The sequence below is a fragment of the Colletotrichum karsti genome (assembly GCF_011947395.1).
Source record: "Colletotrichum karsti strain CkLH20 chromosome Unknown Scaffold18, whole genome shotgun sequence".
Lineage (NCBI taxonomy): Eukaryota > Fungi > Ascomycota > Sordariomycetes > Glomerellales > Glomerellaceae > Colletotrichum > Colletotrichum karsti.
Genome location: NW_024065918.1, coordinates 514,883 through 536,111, shown reverse-complemented (window position 1 = coordinate 536,111; position 21,229 = coordinate 514,883). Strand labels below are relative to the sequence as shown.

Here is a 21,229-nt window from a genome sequence, read left to right as displayed (position 1 = left end):
ATCATATACGGCGTTCACGGCGGCATGCAATTGGTTTTGGAGGACGTCATGACATGGTCGCGGACAGACCGTCAAACCCTTGTCATCAAGAGGAAAAGACAGCGGCACACTGAATTCATGGGCTTATGACAATATGAGCTTCGATTGCCACAATCTAAGTGTATATTCTACCAAAAGTTGCCAAAGAGTCCCCCAAATTTCTTCCCCCCATCTGTTGCGCCCATCCGATTTGTGTCTGGCCTCCAAAAACTTCGCATGCTGCGTATCAATATGGCTCAAAAAATGTTGACCTTTGCCCTCACGAGGTCGTCAGCCTCCGGAGTCTTGGAATAGGTCTTCAAGATGCGTCTGTCGTTGGATGAAGACGGCGGCTGCTGAGGCCCGTGGGTCTTCTCTGCAAGAGGCTGTCTGGCGGGTCCCTGCTTAAGATTCTGCGTCGCAGCGATTGTCTCCTTGCCCTTCCGAAAGTGGGGAGAACGAAGTGTATGGCTGTCAGTTTCGGTCTCGTCAGCATTGATTCCGTCAGGTTCGTGTGCATAGGACGAGGACAACGGATCGTCACTGCTCAGTTCGTCGTACACTGACTTGGTACGCTTTGGCTGTCGACCATCGGGTGGTTGTGATTGGGCTCGCTTGACTCCTTGCGGTTGAAGCTGCCTCAAGAACGGCGACGACAGGATGCTTGCGCTACGGACATTGCCTGCAGTGACAGCTTTTGACTTGCCTGTGCCGTTGCGCCTCCTTGGCACAAGGAACTGGGCACTTGCAATGGCATTCCCACTTCCCACAGGCCGGTTGTACCTAGTGTGACCAGCATGGGTAATGAGTGAGATTTCTTGGGTCGATCCTGGAGCGTCAACGGCCACTGGTTGCAGACTGGACGTCGTGCGCCGAAGAATGCCAGTTGGGCCCGACCCCGGGTTCGTCGAACTACGCCGTTTCTGCCTCTCTTCGGCCACTGAGGGTGGCTCTGGCGACTGGTCCGGCTCCTCGATTGGACTGCGCATGACCAAGCGCTTCACTTGCACGGCGCGCTCATCGAGCTGCGTATCCGGAACCAAGACGTCGTCCTCCTCGCCATCGGAATCATCGGAATTATCAGAAATGACGATTTCATAGTCCTTGTCAGCTTCGGCCACTGGGGCTGTGCGAGAAACCTCAATCTCATCATCATTACTGTCCCATCCGTTCTTGTCGGCCGTTGACATTTGAGAACTCCCATGAGATGATGATGAGCTTCCGGGCTCTTGGAGGTTGGTAGACTCGTTACCCTTGTAAGCAAGTGCTGCTTCTTGGGTGGCCTCTCTTACTCGCACTTCTTGAATGTCTTCGAGCATCTTGTGACAAAGGCTCATCACTCTGTGTTGCTCTTGTAGCTCTCTTTCCAGCTCCTGAGGTGTCTTCTCCTCGACGTCTGTTGGGTCTTTTTGAGCGGTCTGAGAATCGCGAAGCTTCATTGTCAGGTTGCAAACTCTCTGGTTGGCATCTGCAAGGCTCTTCTCCAGTTTTTGGTTCTTAGTCGAAACCGTCGCAAACTTCGCTCTCTCTTCGGTGGTCTCGCGCTCCATGGAGCCTCTGCTCGCTTCCAACGTAGTGAGGCGTTCCTTCAGGATTGTTTCTCGAGCCTCGTGAGCGGTGTGCTCGTTCCGGAGGTTGGTCTCCAGATGAGCCACCTTGGCTTCGCTCTCCCTCAAACGCTCTACTGCTGCACGAAGATCTGCGTCCGAGGCGCCTCCGCGGTCGTGATCCTCGCTGGTCTTGATGAATGCCTCAAACCGTTGGCGCATCTCGATGACGGCATTAGCCGTATTGTTTAACTGCTCCTCTTTCGATCGAAGCAGTTGCCAAACACTGGCACTCTCTCCCCCCTGCTTCGAAAGGCATTGCAGAAGCTGTTGCTGTTGTTCCTTGTGTTCGGCAACAAGAGCCGACTGGGTGCGCAAACACTCTTGGATGCTCTGGACCTTGCCCTGGACGTCAGACTGCGCGGTCGTCATGTGCTTGACTTCTTGGGCAAAGCTGCGAAGCGGTTAGCTAAGCCTTGATAGCGTCGGGAGACGACACCTACTTGGACACCACCTGATCCTGAAATTCTTTCAATATGCCCCCGATTGCGTCCGCATCTGGCGCTCTTGGGGTGGATTTAACGAGCTCCAACAGCTTGTCCAGTCTAACCAGGTTAGCTTCTGCAAGATCAAGAACTTCGGTAGCTGACCTGTCCATGACGTTGGATGAGACGCCATCAGCCTGAGCTGATTTCTCGGTCAGCTTCTCCACCTTGGTAGAGATGCTAGTCAAGTGTTGCTCAAGTCGCTGGACGGAATCCTCCCGTTTCTTGTGCTCGTCAAGCTGCTCTTGGAGTGACTTGGCCTTCTCTCCCTCTCTCGAATGGCTGTCTTTGAGCTTCTCAATGTTGAACTCCAAATTTTTGGTATTGATACTCGCTGTTTTCATGGTCAGAGACTTCGGCATTTTCAAAGGGGGAATTACTGACCATCTTCAGACTGCTTTTGAAACAGTATCTCCTTTTCCCTCAAAGCGCTGATCTCCGCTTCAAGATCACCCTTCTCCTGTTCCATGTCGCCCTCCAAGCTGCGAATAGTTGCCCGGAGTTGTTGCTCTTTGGTCTTCCAACGCTTCTTGGATGCAGAACTAGCTTTCTTCACACTCTTCGTCTTTTCCTCCTCGGCTTGGTCAATACGCAGCTGTAGGTTGGCCTGCGCAACCTGCGACGTCTCGATCTCGGCCCGCATCTGGTCTCTATCAAGTTCAGCCGTGGCTAACTCGGTCTTCAACTCCTTCACCTGATCTTCTTTTCGCAGCATCTCGAAATTGATCAGATTGAGGCGGCCCCGAAGCTCTTCTTCCAGGGCGGCACGGCGTTCCTTTTCCTCTTGACATTTTTGGGCATGCGCGTTTGTGTCCCTGGCCCGTCGCTTCCACTGCTCCATCTCAATGTGGCAGGCCATCTCGCGTAGATACCTTACCTGTGACATGGGGTCGACATCTTCGTCATCCTCTTGCGACTGCTGTTGCTCGCGATGATCTACCACACGCGAGGCAGAAGGCACGTGTTGGCGTAGACAGCTTCGAGCTTTGGAGACATGCGATGTCCTTGGGGAGCGACGGGGCTCAAAATCTTGAGTCGCCATGTCAACGTCCTTGACCGGTCGAGAAGGTTGTAGCTGATGACGTTCATTATCCCGCCTTTGAGCTCTGTGACGCCTAGACGTAGTGGGTGTAGTATGATGACTACGCCTAGAGGTTTGAAGAGCCTTTGATGTGGGACGACGCGGTGGTGTTGGCCGTGGTTCTGCCAAGTCGCCGACTGGGGTTTGGGCTTGACTCCTGAGTGATTCGAAGTGCATGCGGCTTACTTGAGCCACACGTGGATGCTTGCGTGCCTCCTCATTAGCCAGGTCGCCAACCTGAGGACGCGGGGTTTCGTTCTGTGCTGGCTTTTGTGAAGGACGGCCAGGATTCACGATGGGTCGCTCAACACGCCGATCTCCCTCTAGATCACGACGACGGCTTGTACTACCATCGTTTGCAGTAGGTCTCTCATGTCTCCGTCTAGGCTGCTGAGATTCGCTGGGAAGACTGTTGTCCGCATCGTGGAAGGGACGAGGTCGGCGATGACGTTCCGTAGGTTGACTTCGGTGTTCCTCGGGTTCACGGCGATTATGCGGCTCGCTGGGAAGCGGGTGGCCGTGTTTTTGACCTGCAGCGGCTTCTCTGTCTGGATGGGGTGCCGGTCTACTCTGAATACCTTGCGCCCCAGAGTTGCGAGTACTCGTTTGATGGCTTTCAGGGACTAAAAGGGCTTGCTCGTTCCCAATATCAATGCCGGAGTCTTCGTCGATGTGTTGTTCGACGGCATGACGATGGCGAGCTCTACCAACTGGACGCTCCCGCACTGCAGGCTGCAGAGATTGGGGAATATGCTGATGCCAAGTTGATAGTGATGCATCGTGATGCTGAGAGACATCTGCTTCTTCAGTGTCCATGCCAGAGCGACGATGATGGCCTTGGACTATCGAATTCATTTGTCTTTCTTGGGCCACAGGTTGCAGATTTTGGGGCATCTGTTGATATCTAGTCGATGATGCATCGGGGTGCTGAGGAACCTCTCCTTCGATTTCTGTGCCACCGTTGTCAATGCTAGAGCGGTGATGATGGCCTCGTATCGGAAGATTGCTTTGACTTTCCTGGACCATAGACTGCAGAGCTTGGGGCATCTGCGGTGACACAGCCGGTGGATCATTTACAGGCTCAGATGCCTCATCATTGTTTCCTTCAATGTGTTGTTCTGCCGAGCGGTGGTGGTCTGGCCGACGACCTTGACGTGGACGAACGGGCTGAAAGGCTTGCGTTTCCTGCCGGTATCTAGCCAACAACGGATCGAGAGGCTCAGTGACATTTGTATTGTCTCTGTCCATGACTTGCTCGACGGAGCGCCGATGATGGACTTCATCAGATCGATGTGGTCGGTCTTCCGGAACCGCTTGCCGAAAAGCTGGAAGCCTCTTTTGAGATACAACCGGTGCGGTATTGAGCGTTTCGGGGATCTCATCTGTCTCTTCGTCGATATGTTGTTCGACAGGCTGACGGTCATGGTCTCGGTCTGATCTTCGACTTTGACGTTGGTGCACAGGCTGGATAGCTTGGGACTTCTGTCGATACGGTGGGATATCGAGGGATCCAACGACATCGTCGTGATCTTCGTCGTTGTAAAAGATGGGCCGTCTCTGTTGTTTGCCTGAAAATTGATTGGGCTTGATCTTCTGTGGGCGAGCAAAAGGGACCTCAGGAGGACCCTCCTGTATCATGCCTGCGCTTGCTTCTTGCTCCAGCCCTGGAAGCTCTACATCTGATCCCCTGCCTGAAATTCCATTCTGCGGAGAAAGCATGGGGTTGAGCCCATCGGAGCCAGCGGGGGAGAAGAGCTGCGGGCTCCCGAACAAGCGGGCTGGGCTCGAATGCCGCTTCATCTTGAGCGTGCGGCCAAGGGCCTCGGTGATACTGTACACCAACACCAAATCAGCTGACTGTTTCAGAGAGCGAATGATTCAAGTTGAGAGCATCGAGACTCCAAAGGCCAAAAACAAACAGCGTCTTCCAAGGACGAGGCTCAAGAAGGGGAGACGTGGATGAGATGAAGCTGGAAGCAGAGGGGACAGAGAGGAAGCTTACCTGTCGTGGAAAGACCTTCTCATATTGGAAGGCATTTGATGTTGCGTCATGATCATCACCTTTCTTTGGAACGGAAGTCACGACATGGTTGGACTTGTGTAGGTTCGTTACCAAGAAGCAGCAGGCACGGTGTTCGGACATGATGCTCTGCATTGGTGGCAGGAAGTACGGCATTCTCAAAGGGAAGGACCGACTACCCAATTGGTTTATCACCTTCGCGCCTTCCAACTGGACTCTGAAACAACACAATCAACCAAAAACAGCAATTGGGTATCATTAATAAGGCATCTCCTTCACCTCGTCCATCCCTTTCCTTTCCTCTTCAAGATTGCGATTCCTCTCTGGAGTGTCCCTCTTCTCTAGATCCTCCCCACGGACGACGTCGAGCTCATCACGCAGCTTCTCCGTCAGCTTCTCGAGAATCCACTCGCTCTCCTCCAGGCTTCCCATCAACGGCGACTGCGAGCCAACCCAAGACCACTTGTCTTCATCGGGGCACTCCGCGTCATCATCCTCATCATGCTTCCGCCGCCTGTTCCTCCTCTTCTTCTTCTTGGAGTGGATATGTGGACGGGCCTTGCGGTGCGTAGCCGAGCTGGATTCGTCTTCTCCGATCAACTTCAAGTACCACGCCCACTCTGCGAACGGGTACCTCCGCGGTGGCTTCTGCTTAGCGTGTTGACGGACTGCGGCGATCTCTGAAATGAGGAGGAAGTGATAGTCGGCGCGCGAACTCGGCAGGGCCGCGGTTGGATCTCGCATGCGAGACCGCTGTCGCTGCCGAATACCCTTGGAGTTGGGTGGTGTAGGGTCAGGGACGGTTGAGTATGCATCTGTATCATCCTCCTCAGAGTTGCCTTGCTCTAATCTGTGGGCGTTTCCAAGGAACCCTGGGGGCAGCTCATCGTCATCATCGTCGCGAGACCCCTTGAATATCACGCCGCAGGTCCACCTATCGAGCAGAGCCAGCAACTCCGTGCGAAAACCACGCTCCCCTGGCAAGATGGTGACGTTTCCCAGCTCGAGTGTGGCATCGCGGATGGCCTTGACCACTGTATCGCCAGCATTGGAAATCATGACGGTCATCGTCGGAAGAGCCAGGAGCGACCAAAACACAAAGAAAGCCTTGCCCGAGTTGGACACAGGCGTGCGGTCTCCGTAACCGATGGTCGTCAGCGTTACGAACGCAAAATAGAACCCTTCAAAGTACGTCCAGTTCTGGTACGGCTTCTCGCATTCCTGGAACACCTTGGCCCCGACAAGCCAGAGGACGAGCCAGGATGAGAAGGATATGGACATGGCCATCCACCGGCGGCGGACAGAGGCGGAGTTCTGGATCTTGCGCATCAGATTGAACTCTTCCTGGCGGCGCTCAAATTCGGTCGACGGCAGGGGCGAACTTTCTGGCGACTCCTCCACGTTGGAGTGAATTGGCTTCAGGATTTCATCCTTCCCTTTGCGGGTCATCGTGCGGATGAGCTGACGGCGTTTCTTCTCAACCATGCGGGCGTCCAGCCTCCGACGCCCGCGTTCTAGGACCAAGCTACGGATGGAGCCGATGACGAGACCCAAGCTGATCACTCCGACGAGGGCATACGGAATTAGCAAGGCCCGGCCCAGGGGTGACGCCGCTGCGAAATCGCCGAAACCGACGGTGAAGAGTGTCACGTCTGCCCAGTACACAGCGTCGAGGTAGGTCCAACCCTCGATAGTGGAGAAGACCAGGGCACCGATGAGGAGGTACAGAAGGAACATGATCGTCTGCAGCATGAGGGTGCGCTGAGCGGTGGTGAGTTGAAAGTCCTCTGCGTAGTGGCGGGTGTAAGCGCCGTAGACGGTGACGACCATCAGAGAGGCGGTGACGAAGTAGAGAATGGCGGCGAACATGCCGTAGTAGAAGGCCTGAGAGTTGATGTATTCCTCCACGGGCTCGATGACGAGAGGTCCGGAGGCTGTCGCATTGAGAGCGATGAGGCAGATGGCCGAAATATACCACCCCACGATGGTGATTGGCTGAGCAAGGGAGAAGCGCACTCGGCGGGCCATGTTCAGGAGGAGGAAGACGTTTGAGACAATGGCGATGGCCAGCTGAATGGCGTTAACAATGATCAGCCATTTCGGGTCCGGGACGAAGGTAGCGGCGTCGATGTCGGTTCCCGGCGGGAAATGCTGCCGCCAAGGCCGTACGAGGGCACATATACTGAATGCTGATGCTACCGGGCCAAGAGTACCGGCGATCATGGGGAACGCGGAGGAAGCGAACCACCACCGGCTGCGGAAGTCAGTCTTGGTGGATCAAGGGAAGGAGACGAAGGAGACCACAGCTACAGAAGCACGATAAATCAAGGAAGCCAATGCCGCTACCATCATACCTCGGATCTAAGTGAGCATCGTCATTCTGGAAGCGCTTCTCTCGTTGAGCATTGGACTGCTCCAACTGACCGATGCGCTCCTCGATATTGTCTCCAAGGTCGGCGTCGTTCATGGCGTGAGCTGGCGGAGTGATCTAGAAGTGGTTTCGAAGCGACGCAACGCTTGAAATGGCGGCATTCCCGGATGATTGACACAGGGCGCCAGTAGATGTCAATATACAGCTATTCCCAAGTGTCCAAGGGATGATACCAAGAAAAGGAAAAAGCTGCTATATCGACGTCGAAATCAAGGTCTTGGCTTCCGGCCGGACCTACAGACCCGACGTACCCGCCTCCCCGAAGAGGGTTGGACGTGCTCCGTGATGACGTCTTGGTGGTGGTGAAGAGGGTGTGCAGCCCAGGAGCACTTTTCCCGGGAATTCGTCTCGGGGCTTGTTGGGACGCCCAGGGCTTATTAGCGAACACGCGATGGCTGGCGGCTAGTTCACCGTATTCGACAATCGGCTTGGAGTCGTAGATCTCTCCTGAGATGCCATCGGCAACAGCGTCTGCGACTCGTCCTTGGCAATCATCTTATATACTCAGAAGGCCTCATTCGCCCTTCAATTCCAGGACAGGCTATCCTTGCACGCATAAACGAGCTCATGATTGCCATTCGTGTTGACGTAGCGAGACATGAGAATGGCAAGACCTGTTTGGTCGCCATAGATGCCACGCGCTGCCTCTTCCAGCACTTTTAGCGGTTTGTTCTGCACGCTAGCGAGGCCACGGGGATGACCTGGGATCCTTGGCGGGAGCTGAGCAGTGGGTGATGTGGGGGTTCGCGGCGGTGCAGGCGGGCAATGGGCGCTGGTTGGTCCGACGCCGTCAGGAGGTCGAAAAACGCGTCGGGTTGTGTGCTCTTTTTCTCATTAACATCTTACAGACGGTGTTGACTTAGATGAGATTTTGAGTCGACCCCAGATTGTCGACATGAGGTCTTCGACGTCTTTCCTGACTTTGTGCCCTTATTTTTAGACGATGAGAAGATGGCCGAGGCAATGGCTGTCGTCTCGTCTCCCACGTCGCGTACAACGCCGGTGCTTTCATTCTGAGCCGGATGATTCTGTTGAAGTCGCGATTGGTTCATCTGGTACCATGACGGTAGAGTAAGGTTCCCCTTACCCATGAAGGGCTCATGCTAATGTGCCCAGCCTTCACAATGTCTTCCGCCAATCCTCGTCAACTCCGCTCATGATATACATCCCACCCTTCTCACCAACCCCGGGCAATCACCCGTCCGTCCCGGACTTCTTCCAACCGTACCCAACAGCCGTCATCAACTACCGGTGGTCCGCCCCGGTCTCCACTCCGGAGCCGGACCCCTTGGCGGAGCCAGACTTCTCGACACCCCTTCAATGGCCGACGCCCATCCACGACGTCCTCGCCGGCTACAACTGGATCACCGAGAACCTCCGTCCCGACCTCTACTCACGCCGTGATCTGTACGTCTACGGCTCCCACGCCGGCGCCAGTCTCGCCGCCTCCCTGGCCCTGACGGAGTCTCACCACCACGAGCGCATGGCCATCCGCGGGTTGATCGCCTGGAACGGCATCTTCAACTGGACCATGTTCCTCCCGGACCACAAGATCAACAAGCCCGCCAGCGCCCGCAGTCGTAAGCTTCCCCCGCGGCCCGAGGAAGGATCGGCGCTGCACGCGCTGGAGACGGAGATGCCGGGCCTGTTTCGCAAGCCGGCGGACCTCTTCGACCATTTCGCCAGCCCGAACTTCTTCTTCCAGACGGCCGGGATGCTTGCGCCACCCACCTTCCACCAGGCAGCCGTCATGACAACGATGCTGGAGAGGATGTCTTCCTTGACGAGCGGAGGAACCCCGGATGATCTTCTGGCGGCCACCGGCATGGCCTTCATGACGCCCAGGAGGAGCGCGCTGATGTTCCCGCCGCGGAAGTCGACCCTGAAGCTGCCGGCGACTCTGCTCCTCCACGACAGCTCGCCTCTGCCTCTGACGAAGCGGAGAACGAAGGCGCCCATGACGATCAGGAGGCGGAGGGCCGCGGGGCACACGTTCGAGGCCCAGGCGTTGGAGCTGGCGGGCCTGATGAGGAAGAGCCTGGATAAGCTGGAGTTCAAGACGAAGCTGGCGTGGGACGAGGACTTTGACGCCGAGGGCGAGATGGATAGGCGGGTGAAGGTGTTGAATGTCGGCGAGAACGAGTATCTGCGGCTGGGCGAGAGGGGTCAGCGGGCCATTGAAGGGTGGCTTGAGGAGAGGATTTGTTTGTGATACCCATTCCACTCTACTTTGTTAACCTGTTTGAATAGACCGTTTCCAAAGACTTGTTTGTGATGTGAACCAGCGCCCTCATTGGCCGGAAGGTTCAGATGGAAGACCACAGGGTGGAGGTGGACCAAAGCGAATGAAAGAATAGGCAGACAACTTGCCTGTCTACCTCACGCCCCCCTCCCTTGAGGAGGCAACCTTTACAGTCGACGTCCCTTTCAAAGCTGTCACCAGTTCAACAGATCCCGGTGGTCTAGTTGGTTAAACAAGGGGAAAGAAATTCCATAGGGACCCCTGGTCACTCCCGTGTGGCGCGCTCAGTTCGAATGAGGGGCCCATCATTCGAGCTGAGGGCGTGGAATCTTTTTTTTCGTCTCCTTCTCTTAGATTTTCTTTTGTTTTGTTGTATGTACTCTTCAGGTTTATTTGTATTGAAATCTCTTCATTTTGAATGCGTTTAGATACTTTACTAGTGCTGTGGTGCTTTGATATATTCTTCTTTGTGGCGAGGGAAGTTGAGGTTAGTTGGGGAAGGCGCGATATCTCAAGACTTTTCTGAGGTGCTCGAGAAACACCACAACTGCACAAATGACAACGGCAGGTCAAGTACCTGGAATGGATCTTCTTTCCCAATGGATTCTCACCTCCAATTAAGAGTCAAGAACTCCAAGAGTTCTAAAAGCTCCCAATGCTTCAGGCGGGAATTTCAGATTTCAAGCTGTCGACGAAGTGTGACTGAGGTATTACAACCACAACCTGAGAGGTATGACGCTCATCACCTAGCGCTAGAAGTGTCTTTTGTCCGTCACTTTGAAATCTCGTCCGTCCACTGGTCATGCCAATACAGGCCGTTTGACGACTTCTTTTGCTAAGAACGATGCAGCTGCTGTCGCGATCTCACAACTCGTGTTGTAAATGTGCAGCCCTGATATCGCCGAGATATTTCTCGGCGGGTGATTGGAACTACGAGCCATCATCCAGCTATCTTTCTGTCATCTGCCTATCTAAATCACTTCCCCAAGCACCACTGTCTCTTACACACAAACAGAGGCACCTCGCCGTCAAACGGTCAAACGACGTCTCTGCGAGTTCGCGCCAGGCCGTCCTTGTCCACGAATATTGTCCAATGACTTGCTGCATTGACCGGACGGCCCCTTGCTGAATTTACTTTTCGATCCAATCAATCCCGGTCTGGCTCCGCCAGCCAATCTGGGCTTGGCAGAACAGAGGGCGGACCACTTACATTATTTTCACAACCACCCGCCCATTTTACAGAAATTTTCTTGAATTTCTCGACACCAACTCATTTGTTTTGCACCGATTGCCTTTGGAAAAACTGGCGAGCCTTCTCTGCACGAGGTCGTCCGATTTCACAGACTGTTCCTGCCGCGCTTTCCCGCACAGACTCAGCCGATGCGCCGGCACCGATCCCCCCGACCCGCCCCAGCGCCGTGGCACTGCGTCTGACATCCCTGGCACAAACTCGCGCCTTCCTGGAACGCACCCACTTTCCCTCGCCTGCGCCCACTCACAGCACCGCCCGAGTCAAACATAAGCGCCAAATCGAACTTCCCCGGCATCGCAAAACCTTCGAGCTGATGAGTAATAAGCTCCAGCGGTCGGCCTGATGGTCTAGAGGTATGATTCTCGCTTTGGGTGCGAGAGGTCCCGGGTTCGATCCCCGGTCAGGCCCCTCCCTTTTTGCTGATGTAGCTATCTTTTTGTCGATGGAGAGAACGATGGTCCTCGGTTTGATTTTTGCATGCTGGAGCTGTGCAGCGGTTGTTTGCGCTGGCATAAGTGGGTAAACAGCTGCGAACACAGACACGTGACACTTTTGGATCGTCTCTTTGGACGGCCGTGTTCTGGAGACTCCCGCTGGAGATGCTCATGTGAGGATCAACAGGCGAGTCGAGATGAGCGAGGTTGCAGCGGGCACCCGCACCAATTTCGAGCAATCTCAAGCCTTCGATCCCACCTTTGGTCTTCGGTCGAAACCAGCATAGTCCTCAGGGGAACCGCCTCGAACCGCCCAACGGCCACCCCCGGCTGAAATCTGATGAAATGACGGCATCTTGTCAGATTTCGCCAGCACGAACGATGCCACCCTCCAGGGCAGTCTGTGAGATGGGTCGCAATGTCCTGCACCATCACCTTGATCCGCGGAACAGCTGAGGTGAACGAACGGCAGAGGTCGCCAGAGACCTTGGCACGCAGCTCGCAGCATGCAGGACGCGAAGTAAATGTATGCAGCCAGCTCTCCAGCAAGCAGAAGAAAAACAAAAGCAGGGTTTCAGCATCCCGCTGCCCGCCCATCCTGTTCATCAAACTCTGCCCGACTTTTGCTTTACGAACCGCGCGAATCTCCGATGACGGATAAACTCTCTGTGAGGTGTGCTTTATCTGCGGGAAATCACTGCTGGCGGGCCCATGGATGACGGGCCTTGGGCGATGCTGTCCCAGCTGTCTTGGAGCTCGTGGGATGCCTCAACGACCGTTTGTCCTTCTTTCCTGACGTGCTCCCTGACACCTGACGTCTTCGCCCCCCGAGATCAAGGTCGTCCTTGGCGTGTGAGGTGCGAATACCCTGGATCCTAATTTAGCAGCTATCGCAGGTGCTAAGCTCCAATGTACGTACCGCGTGGGGAGGAGGGAGGTCGCCGGCGCACGCACTCGCACCACCTAAACGTCTGGTGTCACCAGTAGGGATGGCAGCTGCACGGGCGATAGCCCCCTCCCTCTCCATTGATTGTCACTGCCTCAGCAGGGAAGCATTGGACCCCAGCACCCAGGGCAGTTGCTATGCCGTGCTGAGACGAGACCCTTTCTTCCCGGCGTCTATTTCTACTCGTGACCCCAGCATCCGCATCGTCGTCGTCGTCTGGGTTTCTTGATTTCTTTCTCTGCCATCACTGTCATACCTGTGTTCGCACGAATACTAGCAACGCTACCCATCAACCAACCCCTTCACGCCAACCATCACTATCCTCACACAAACCGCCATCATGCCTGGTGTTCGTAAGTCTCGCCCTGTCGATCGAGATCAAGAGAAGCCGCGATAGCATCGTCGTCAGAGTAAGAGAGGTATATTCATCTGAATACCCCCTCTCAAACCAACCCGATGCATTCTTATATACCCGGTGCCAAGACTTTTCACTAACACGTCTCGCGCCCGACAGCTATCGACGCCCTTGACAACCTCAAGGCCAAGTTCCAGGCCATCTTCAAGAAGAAGGACAAGAAGCCAGCCGAATCCAAGCCCGCCGAGCAGAAGCCCGCGGCCACCACTACACCCGCTACCGAGCCTACAAAGACCGAGGCCGCTCCTGCTGCTGCCCCTGCTAGTACGTTCCTTTGTTCCCTGGGTGTCCCGTTTGGATTAGCCGAAAGGGATACGCGTATGGGAGCTTTTCACTGACACAACACAGCTGAGCCCGCTGCTCCTGCTGCGGCGCCCGCCTCTGAGCCGGCCAAGGCCCCCGAGGCCAAGACGGAGGCAGCTCCGGCGACAACCGAGCCCGCCAAGGCTCCCGAGGCCGGTACGTCAAGACGCAGAAGATCCACCCGGCACAGATATCCGTGACTAACGCGCCTCCAGCTCTTGCTGCTCCTGCAGCTCCCGCCGCCCCGGCTGAGGCGTCCAAGCCCGCCGACGCCACCGCACCGGCTCCGGCTGCTGCCACTGAGCCCGCAAAGACGGAGACTGCCCCTGCAGCCCCAGCTCCCGCTGCAGAGACCGCTCCTGCGCCCGCCGCGGCTCCGGCTGCTGCTCCGGCTGCCGCTCCGGCCGCTGCCCCTGCTGCTGCCCCTGCTGGTAAGCATATCATACTTCGTGCACCAAAGAGCATCCACTGATGAGTCTAGCTGCGACAACCGCGCCTGCTCCGGCTGAGCCCGCGAAGACCGATGCTCCTGCGGCTGTCGACGCTGCCAAGCCCGAGGAGAAGGCAGAGGAGAAGAAGGAAGCTCCCCCCGCCTAGACGCCGGCGGAAGACATAGGTTCCATGTACGGCTTAGGGTACGCGGACCACCTCATGTCGCTCCAGGCTGGAAGTGGCGCTTCCCTTTTTGCTAAAGAAGCATGAGGTGTTTGGGGCCTCGAGCGATCACACAGAAAGCGCACCATCGATTATGACAAGGTTATGTCGGGACCCTGGTCTAGTTCTTTTCATTTGCTTAATTGTCGGATACCCACTAGTCGAGTAGTTGAATCAAGCGTATTTGCTTATCTCCTTTTGGTATGGGTGACCAGTTATCTATCTCGTCCGCCCTGTCATGAATTCAGCTGTCTCGCAGCTGTTGGGTATGTCTTCGCGATGATGCCTTCACGTGCTATCTTTTTATATGTTTAATAATCATGCCTCATTTCCACGCCTCATTTCGCCCATGGCGCCTTGGTCAGCGTGACCTGCGCATCCGTCGACCCGCTACCGCCCTGTTGCGCACCCGGTACCGGCATTGGGAGCATTCCCGGTGCGGGGGGTGCCCGTGCGGCCGCCGCCGGTGGCTGTCGCGAGTACGGGATTCCACCCTGGGGAGGCATCCTACCCGCACCAGCAGCCCACGGCGCCGCCGTACCTGAGCCCGGCGGTGCAGCTCTCGTCGCACCACCCGCCGCCCACGGCGCAGCCGTTCCCGCTCCCTGCGGCGGCGGAGGCGCAGTCGTCGCGGGGTAGTTATACGAGGGCTGGTTCGCCGCGTGCACAGACTGAGCAACTGGCGCGGCGTCGGGGTCTTGGTCCCACGAGAAGAGGGAGCCGAAGGTGAAGTGCTGGACGACGGGGAACTTTTGCAACACCTCCGCGTTGAACATCTTGAGCATGCCCTAGACTTCATTAGTACGTGCGACCTTGCCTCCATCCTGAGTTATTTACCTTGTTGATCTTGCCCCAGCCGGCCTGGACGCCGGAGACGTCGAACAGGATGGGGCTGTGCTCCCAGAACGGGCCCTTCTTGACGTCGTTGATGAAGCCCACGGCGGAGAAGTACATGTTCTCGCCCCGCTGCTCGTCCATCACCGCGGCCTTGACGATGTCCCCCGTCTTGGGCGCCCCGCGGACGGACCCCTCCATCGGCATCGGCTCCGCGGACCCTTGCGTGATGGGCGCCGTCAGCTGCGCGGAGCCGAAGATGTAGGGCAGGAAGGAGTGGTCGTCGAGACCCCACACGCCGTGGGAGCCGGCGGGCTCGAGGGTGTAGGTGAGGATGAGCTTGCGGACGACGCGGAGGTAGGGCTCGATGACGCCGAGGACGATGGCGCGGTCCGTTTCGGAGGGGTCCTTGGTGTCGTGGCCGTCGCTGAAGAAGGAGAGCTTGTAGAGCGAGCCGAGGAAGGCGAGGAAGGCGAGCTCGTGGCCCGTGCCGTAGTCGAGGCGCTGGGAGGAGCCGAAGGAGCCCAGGAGGTAGGAGAGGAGCTCGGCGGAGGGCGGCTCGGAGGACGGCGTCGTCGGGAAGGAGAGGACGGGGGCGGGGAGGTGCTCGGACAGGAGGGCCGGGGCGCGCTCGGCGAGGAGCTCGTGCCACTTGCGGAAGGAGACGTTGCCGAAGCGTCGGGGGCCCGGGTCGGGGGGCGCGAGCTCGATCAGAGCCTCGGCGGCGGAGAGGAGGTTCTGGAGGGCCTTTATCGGCGCCGGGAGGCGGTCGCCCGCGGGGACGGATGTGAGGGGGTACGTCGTCGCGGGGCCGCCGCCGGGGGACCGGCGCGGGCAGAGGGAGCGGTTGAGCTGGAGGAGGAAGAGGAGGATATCGCGGTAGGCGGTGGTTGTGAGGAACGTCGCGAGGTCGGTGCCGGTGTTGATTCGCTTGGTGGGGGTTTGGAAGGTGTGAGGGGTCTTTGGGAGGGGTTTGAGGGAGGGCAGGGCGGTCGGCTTCGGTGTTGGAGCCGGTGGTACTGTTGGAGGATCCATGGTGGGCGTCTGTGGGAGCTTCTCGTGAAAGCTGTTTGCGATGTTCTTGTGAAGCCACCGATAGCTTAAGCTGCCATGTGGTGGGATGGAGGGGTGTGACGACACTGGTGCTTAGTCAGCGGTCTTGGTTCGTGGGGTGGTTGAATCTTCTCGAGTCACGAAACTTCAAGATTACCCATCTGCACGACGAATTGACTTTCGATGAGATGGACGTTCCCGCAGTTCGACGGGATCTTCCAAATACAGCCATGCGAAACCGAAAACGTCTCTGAGTAAGGTACGGTTAATCGTTAATTACGTCTATGCTTCGGTTCTACCAAACCCTCGGTCCGTCTGAGCGCCCGTCTACGGCCTCTCTATTAGGGACGACTATATACTGGTGTGTGTGTGTGTCCGAACTCATTTATACGGATTAGAGCTCGGGAACCCAAACTCGAAAGCACGATGCCACCCACGGGCATCTATTACAACTCAGGACGCGCGGCCTGGTCTTGACTTTTTTCCCCCTTGCCCTTTGCCTTCCCACGTGTCCGAGTAAGATCCATGTCCGAGTGCGAGGATTTCTCACTCAGATCTCTTGGGTCTGTGACTATTTCAGCTTGTCGCTGACGAACTGCTTGATCTGGTCGCCGTAGATGGTGGGGTACTGCAGATGCGCTACTGGATCGTTCCCGTTGCAGCAGAATGGATCGGCCGAGTCGCAGAAGGACTTGATGTTGTTTCCAAAAGGGCACTGGAAGCCTTGAGGACGCGGAGCGAACTGGCTGTGTTAGTCAACTGATGGAGTTGGAAGATTGCTGGAATACGCACCCCCTTCGTCTGGCAGGTCCCAACCTCGTAAGGCAGTCCCGAGACGTATCGCGGATCGCCCATGAAGATGGCAACCTTGACTGCGCCCAGGGCTTGCTGCGAGATGAGGACGTTGGTATCTTTTACTCCCTCGATGCTGTCTCCACCGCCGCAGTATGCGTTGTCCATGATTTGGGCGCCCTTTCGTCTGTCAGCATGTGTATTGTGTCTGCTGACGGACTGCTCACCTGCGAGAACCCCAGCATGACGATCTTCGTCTGTGGACACCTCGTGTTGAAGTCGTTGACGGCTTTGGCAACAGAGTCGGTGCCGTTCTTCACCGAGTCGGCATAGCTGACTCCCAAGCAATCCGATGCGCCGCCACACGCGGGATACACAATCGGCTCGTTTGTGGCCCCCTGGTTCGCCTTCGTGAGGTCGTCGACAATCTTGGCCGCGGCCCCGAACCCTGGCGGTGCTGTCGTTTCTCGAGCTCCAAAGATGTGAATGGGAGGGCAGTCGTTTCCTTGTCTCTTGTAGAGGGAGTGCGGCGTAGCCAGGATCTGGCTGGCAAAGAGGGCAATTCCAATGCTGAACCGCATTTTGGGCGACACCGGCTATCGAGATGAGCTTCTGAAGGAGTGACTCGAAGGAAATCAGACATGAATCCCGTGAGGAAGTTTAATGACATATATAGCTGTAAGAAAAGAAGCTCCGGAGAATGAGGGTAGAATCCAACAAGCGGTACCCGCGCCTAATCCAACACAAAATCCGCCTCACTTCTGGAAGCTCTGCCAAGGTTTTTCGTGATGGTTATTTTTTTGACGGCTGGAAGGGGTAGACCGTTGCTTCCGAACAAGATTTATCTGGCTTCTGACGGATGAACCCATTACTCCGGCATTCACAGCCCAACAGACCGCGGGAAGCACCACACACACCACACGGCAAAGGCGGCTGCGCGTTCCCTGCTTTGGTCCCCGTCAGCTCCCGCCAAGGCCATATAAGGGACGAAACGGACGCGGTCGCCGCCAGCAGGCGCTCCGACAAACCCATGACGGCATGAAGCTCTAGCTCCGGAAGGCTGAAGGGCGGGAACGGGACACGTCGCACCATTCAGACGAAGGCTGTGTGCTGGGCGGCTTGCTGAGCCGCATAATGTAAGGCCGGGAGGACGTTTTCAGAACAAGGGCAGAGAGATCAGATCGACGAGACCACGCAACGCGCGAGGAACGATGGGAAGATCATCTTCGACTGGTGGTGTGAAACGGGGTGGAGTTGCTGATTGGTCTGGAACTCGTCTTCGTTTGACATGGACCTCCATGCTCGCAGAGTCAGTGCTGAGTGAGGAACTGAGCTTCTTCCCGGACATACGCCTCGGACTTGCGAAGGATGCGCAGGTTTGCTGCCATGATGCCGGTTGATCTCGCATCGAAGACTCTCAAACAGCCCTTCAAAGAGGCATAGGTCGTCTGGTTCGATCAGACCATTGTGTTTGGGCTAGGCTCAGCCCGTCTTGCGGGAAGTCTGGAGTTAGCATCGAGATTGATGAAATTGAGATTAATCAATTCAACGTCTAGAGCGCTTGCAAGACTCAGAAATGAAGGTGTAGATGACGTCCAAGAAGCCGTATTCGCGGATAAGAACTGGAGTTGAGGAATATAGGCAGGACAGAGGGCATGTGATTGATGACGGCGTTATGGCAGCTTTGTCACAACCCCAAGACTCGAGGAGAAACGACTCGTTCCACACTTCGCCGACGAGTGCTTCGCGATGGCTTCGCGTGGAAAACCAGGATATCCGGGCTGGCGCACCGCATTTCCAGAGTGAGCTGGGAGCACGAGTTGCAGACCGGGAAAGCGCCTTCAGGATTCCGACGGGAGATTTGCACGAAACGTTTCCAGAGCAGAGACCATCCAGCTGCTTGTGCAGATTCACCAAACAAACTGTGTGGTCGTGCCGTGGTGCAGAACGTGCTGAGAACCGTCTGCACTGGTGGTGGTCGAGGATTGACATAAGGATGTGGCTAGAATAGAGTTCTTTGTGAGTTGCATTATCATCTTATTCATGTTCTTAGCGAGTGAAATGCTTCTATGGAGTTTCGAGTCTATCCCCACCGTTTTCGACTGCCCCTGCTTCTTACCTTGCTTCCCAAGATCATCCTACATTTAATTTTCCAATCTAAACCTACTCCTTCATTGTTGGAAGTGAGCCCCTTCAGCTTCTCATACATCAATTTGATTCAGATATTAAATAAAAAAATCCATATAATGATTTTCAGAGGAAGCCTTGTTCTTTCCCTAGGAAAATTGCGACGAGCTGATTACATAAACGACCTAACCTGGGCACGGACGTTGCTGACTCACCGACACGAGACCGCATTTTGAACCAATCAGAATAAGCGCCGCTACCGACCCCAAGGCTACGACGATGCAGCGTTTGTTGTTCTGCGATCAAGGCGCCATTGGACGACGACAATGACGATGGCTGAATGAGACACCGAGACGCTTGACAAACTCCATCAGCAAACCCGCCCACAAACAGCGCCGATTGTTATGCAGCTTGCCGAAGCTCTGTCGAAATGCCGAACAGCCGCAGATCACGTCCCCCGAGGACAAACGGAGCAGACCCCGCCGACGAGACCATCGAGGTCGGCGCACGTCGCAGCAGGCGATTGATGCAGGATGAGCCGGACGAGGTTGGACTTCCCGCGGTTAAGAGACGACGGAGGAGAACAAAGTCCGTGAACGAAGAGCCCGAGGAGGAGGCCGAAGACGCGCTAGAAACGGTATGCCATGTCGCGCGCGTAGCTTTGGGTCATCGCTGACGTGCCTTCCGCAGAGTGACGGAGCTTCCAGTCGTCGAGATAATGCATCGGACGCGCGAAATATGAAACGGCGACAAGGAAATGACGAACGCGCGAACCGGCGCACCGCGGAGACACTACAACCGAAGAGGCGGTCTAGATCGACGAGGTCGCGGCAAAGGATAGCGCAATCTCCTGACCGGAGTCCAACCGAGCCTGAAAAGCGAGTCGAAGATATATACGAAGTACCAGACAGCCCACCACGGCGCACCCGGCGTACCGCCAAAGCAGTGCAGGACGGCCCATACTCAGACCCGGAGGACGAGCTATTTGTGAGGCAAGATGAGCACAGTGAGGAGGATCTCGGCGAAAACGAGCACAGCGAAATGGAGCACGATGAAGAGGATGAGGAAGAAAATGGCACTACAGGACTTTACGACGAGCCGACAAGAGGAGGCGGAAACGAAGAAGAGGAAGAGTCGTCCGAGGACGAAGATCAACCGCCATTACCAACACTATCACAACTACGGAACGACCTCCCAGAGATGGACGAATCTGCTAGCATACTCCCGGATGGCGACTCCGCCGGACCAGTCGACATCGCGTACCCTGACGACCATCTTCTATTTAACGCTCCCGTCGGCGACGATAGGATTACGGCAGTTTCGATGAGGTCGAAAGCCCTCAAATCAATGGCGGAACTGATGAGCAGGGCTGTTTGGAAGCGGACGAGTAGTGAGCTCTTGTCGAAGTGGATTCGAAAATACTGGGAGGACGTCATCTCACTGCAGTTCTTTTGGGAAAACATGCCGCCGGCGCCGGACTACGCAGGACAGTGCGACTACATGCACTCGGGCGAAGATGCGGCCGAAGCAAAGGCGTCGATCGAGAGGTTGGACGAGCTCGTCGAGAGCATAGTTGAGCACGCGAGGGTAACATCGCCAGACGACGATGACCTCGAGGACATCACATCAGACCTTCGAGGCAAAATCATCCCGAAACTTGTGACTATCCTCTGTTCCGTCTTCCGCTTGGGCATTTGCGGTAATCCTCAAAGATGGCGTGCGATGGTTACAAACCCAACCCTGCAGATCATGCATCGGCTACTGGCATGGATTAAGTATCTATACGGAGCGATGATGAAGGGTTCAAAAACGATGAACAAGGGCAAAGCAGAGACCAAGGCCCATCTGCAGCTGGGACGCTACATGCAAGAGCTCCACGTCGAATTCGACGAGGCGCTGAGAGAGCTCCGCGACATCCCGATACGCAAGCGAGAGTACGAGGAGAGGCGGAGGCAACAGCTCGAGACGGAGGAGCGGAACCGGTTACGGGCGCAGGAGTTGAGAAACAGGCAATACGAGATCGCAGCCCAGCGCATCAGGGAACGCTTCGGGCCGCCTGGCGCCGAACCATTGCACGGGTCGCAGTCGGCGCAGACGTCTTGGTCTACGGCATCGCAGCAGACGCAGTCGTCGGAGCAGACTCAGGCGTCCTTTTCGACGCTGGTGTTCTCGCAGCAAGAGTCTCAGCGCACACAAGCGTCCTCGTTGACGTCGATACCTCCGCGAATGAGCCTGGCTGAACTCGACGGCGATGACTCCTGGCCCGCCGAGAAGAGGATGGAGCTTCTGAAAGTCCTGATGAAGACGCCGACGACGAGGAACAAGCACCTCTCTTTCTACTTTGAATGCAGCGAGGAGGAGGTGAGGGATGTGAGGGAAGGGCTCAAGAGGGCCGCCAGGGAACACGCGATCAATAGGAACGAGACCGTGCCGGAGTTCGCGAGGATCTGAGGAGTGGCCCATTCATGATGTTTAGTTTTACGACGTTCTGTTTAAATGATACCCGGCGCGCAGCGCTATGCGCGCCAATTGTCG

General features: G+C 56.2%; 7 protein-coding genes across 7 annotated transcripts; 2 read left to right on the top strand and 5 right to left on the bottom strand.

Moving 5' to 3' along the window:
• Window positions 1-275: 275 nt before the first annotated feature.
• Window positions 276-3,106, bottom strand: CkaCkLH20_06249 (uncharacterized protein; the record flags this gene model as incomplete). Its single annotated transcript, XM_038888966.1, has 4 exons — window positions 276-2,019; window positions 2,069-2,444; window positions 2,495-2,987; window positions 3,056-3,106. 4 exons carry the CDS (start codon window positions 3,104-3,106, stop codon window positions 276-278), a joined length of 2,664 nt encoding a protein of 887 aa, XP_038745767.1.
• A 1,158-nt stretch (window positions 3,107-4,264) lies between these two features.
• On the bottom strand, window positions 4,265-4,711 carry CkaCkLH20_06248 (uncharacterized protein; the record flags this gene model as incomplete). The annotated part of the gene is made up of 1 exon (XM_038888965.1): window positions 4,265-4,711. The coding sequence occupies one exon, from the start codon at window positions 4,709-4,711 to the stop codon at window positions 4,265-4,267; it is 447 nt and encodes a 148-aa protein (XP_038745766.1).
• Window positions 4,712-5,469: 758 nt separating this feature from the next.
• CkaCkLH20_06247 (potassium channel) lies at window positions 5,470-7,678 on the bottom strand (the record flags this gene model as incomplete). The annotated part of the gene is made up of 2 exons (XM_038888964.1): window positions 5,470-7,465; window positions 7,566-7,678. 2 exons carry the CDS (start codon window positions 7,676-7,678, stop codon window positions 5,470-5,472), a joined length of 2,109 nt encoding a protein of 702 aa, XP_038745765.1.
• Window positions 7,679-8,798: 1,120 nt separating this feature from the next.
• Window positions 8,799-13,831, top strand: CkaCkLH20_06246 (uncharacterized protein; the record flags this gene model as incomplete). The annotated part of the gene is made up of 5 exons (XM_038888963.1): window positions 8,799-9,807; window positions 13,031-13,195; window positions 13,280-13,390; window positions 13,450-13,665; window positions 13,716-13,831. 5 exons carry the CDS (start codon window positions 8,799-8,801, stop codon window positions 13,829-13,831), a joined length of 1,617 nt encoding a protein of 538 aa, XP_038745764.1.
• A 395-nt stretch (window positions 13,832-14,226) lies between these two features.
• On the bottom strand, window positions 14,227-15,757 carry CkaCkLH20_06245 (uncharacterized protein; the record flags this gene model as incomplete). The annotated part of the gene is made up of 2 exons (XM_038888962.1): window positions 14,227-14,676; window positions 14,726-15,757. 2 exons carry the CDS (start codon window positions 15,755-15,757, stop codon window positions 14,227-14,229), a joined length of 1,482 nt encoding a protein of 493 aa, XP_038745763.1.
• Window positions 15,758-16,346: 589 nt separating this feature from the next.
• Window positions 16,347-17,148, bottom strand: CkaCkLH20_06244 (acetyl xylan esterase; the record flags this gene model as incomplete). Its single annotated transcript, XM_038888961.1, has 3 exons — window positions 16,347-16,517; window positions 16,568-16,747; window positions 16,795-17,148. The coding sequence occupies 3 exons, from the start codon at window positions 17,146-17,148 to the stop codon at window positions 16,347-16,349; spliced, it is 705 nt and encodes a 234-aa protein (XP_038745762.1).
• A 1,976-nt stretch (window positions 17,149-19,124) lies between these two features.
• CkaCkLH20_06243 (uncharacterized protein) lies at window positions 19,125-21,145 on the top strand (the record flags this gene model as incomplete). Its single annotated transcript, XM_038888960.1, has 2 exons — window positions 19,125-19,331; window positions 19,385-21,145. 2 exons carry the CDS (start codon window positions 19,125-19,127, stop codon window positions 21,143-21,145), a joined length of 1,968 nt encoding a protein of 655 aa, XP_038745761.1.
• Between the last annotated feature and the right edge of the window lie 84 nt (window positions 21,146-21,229).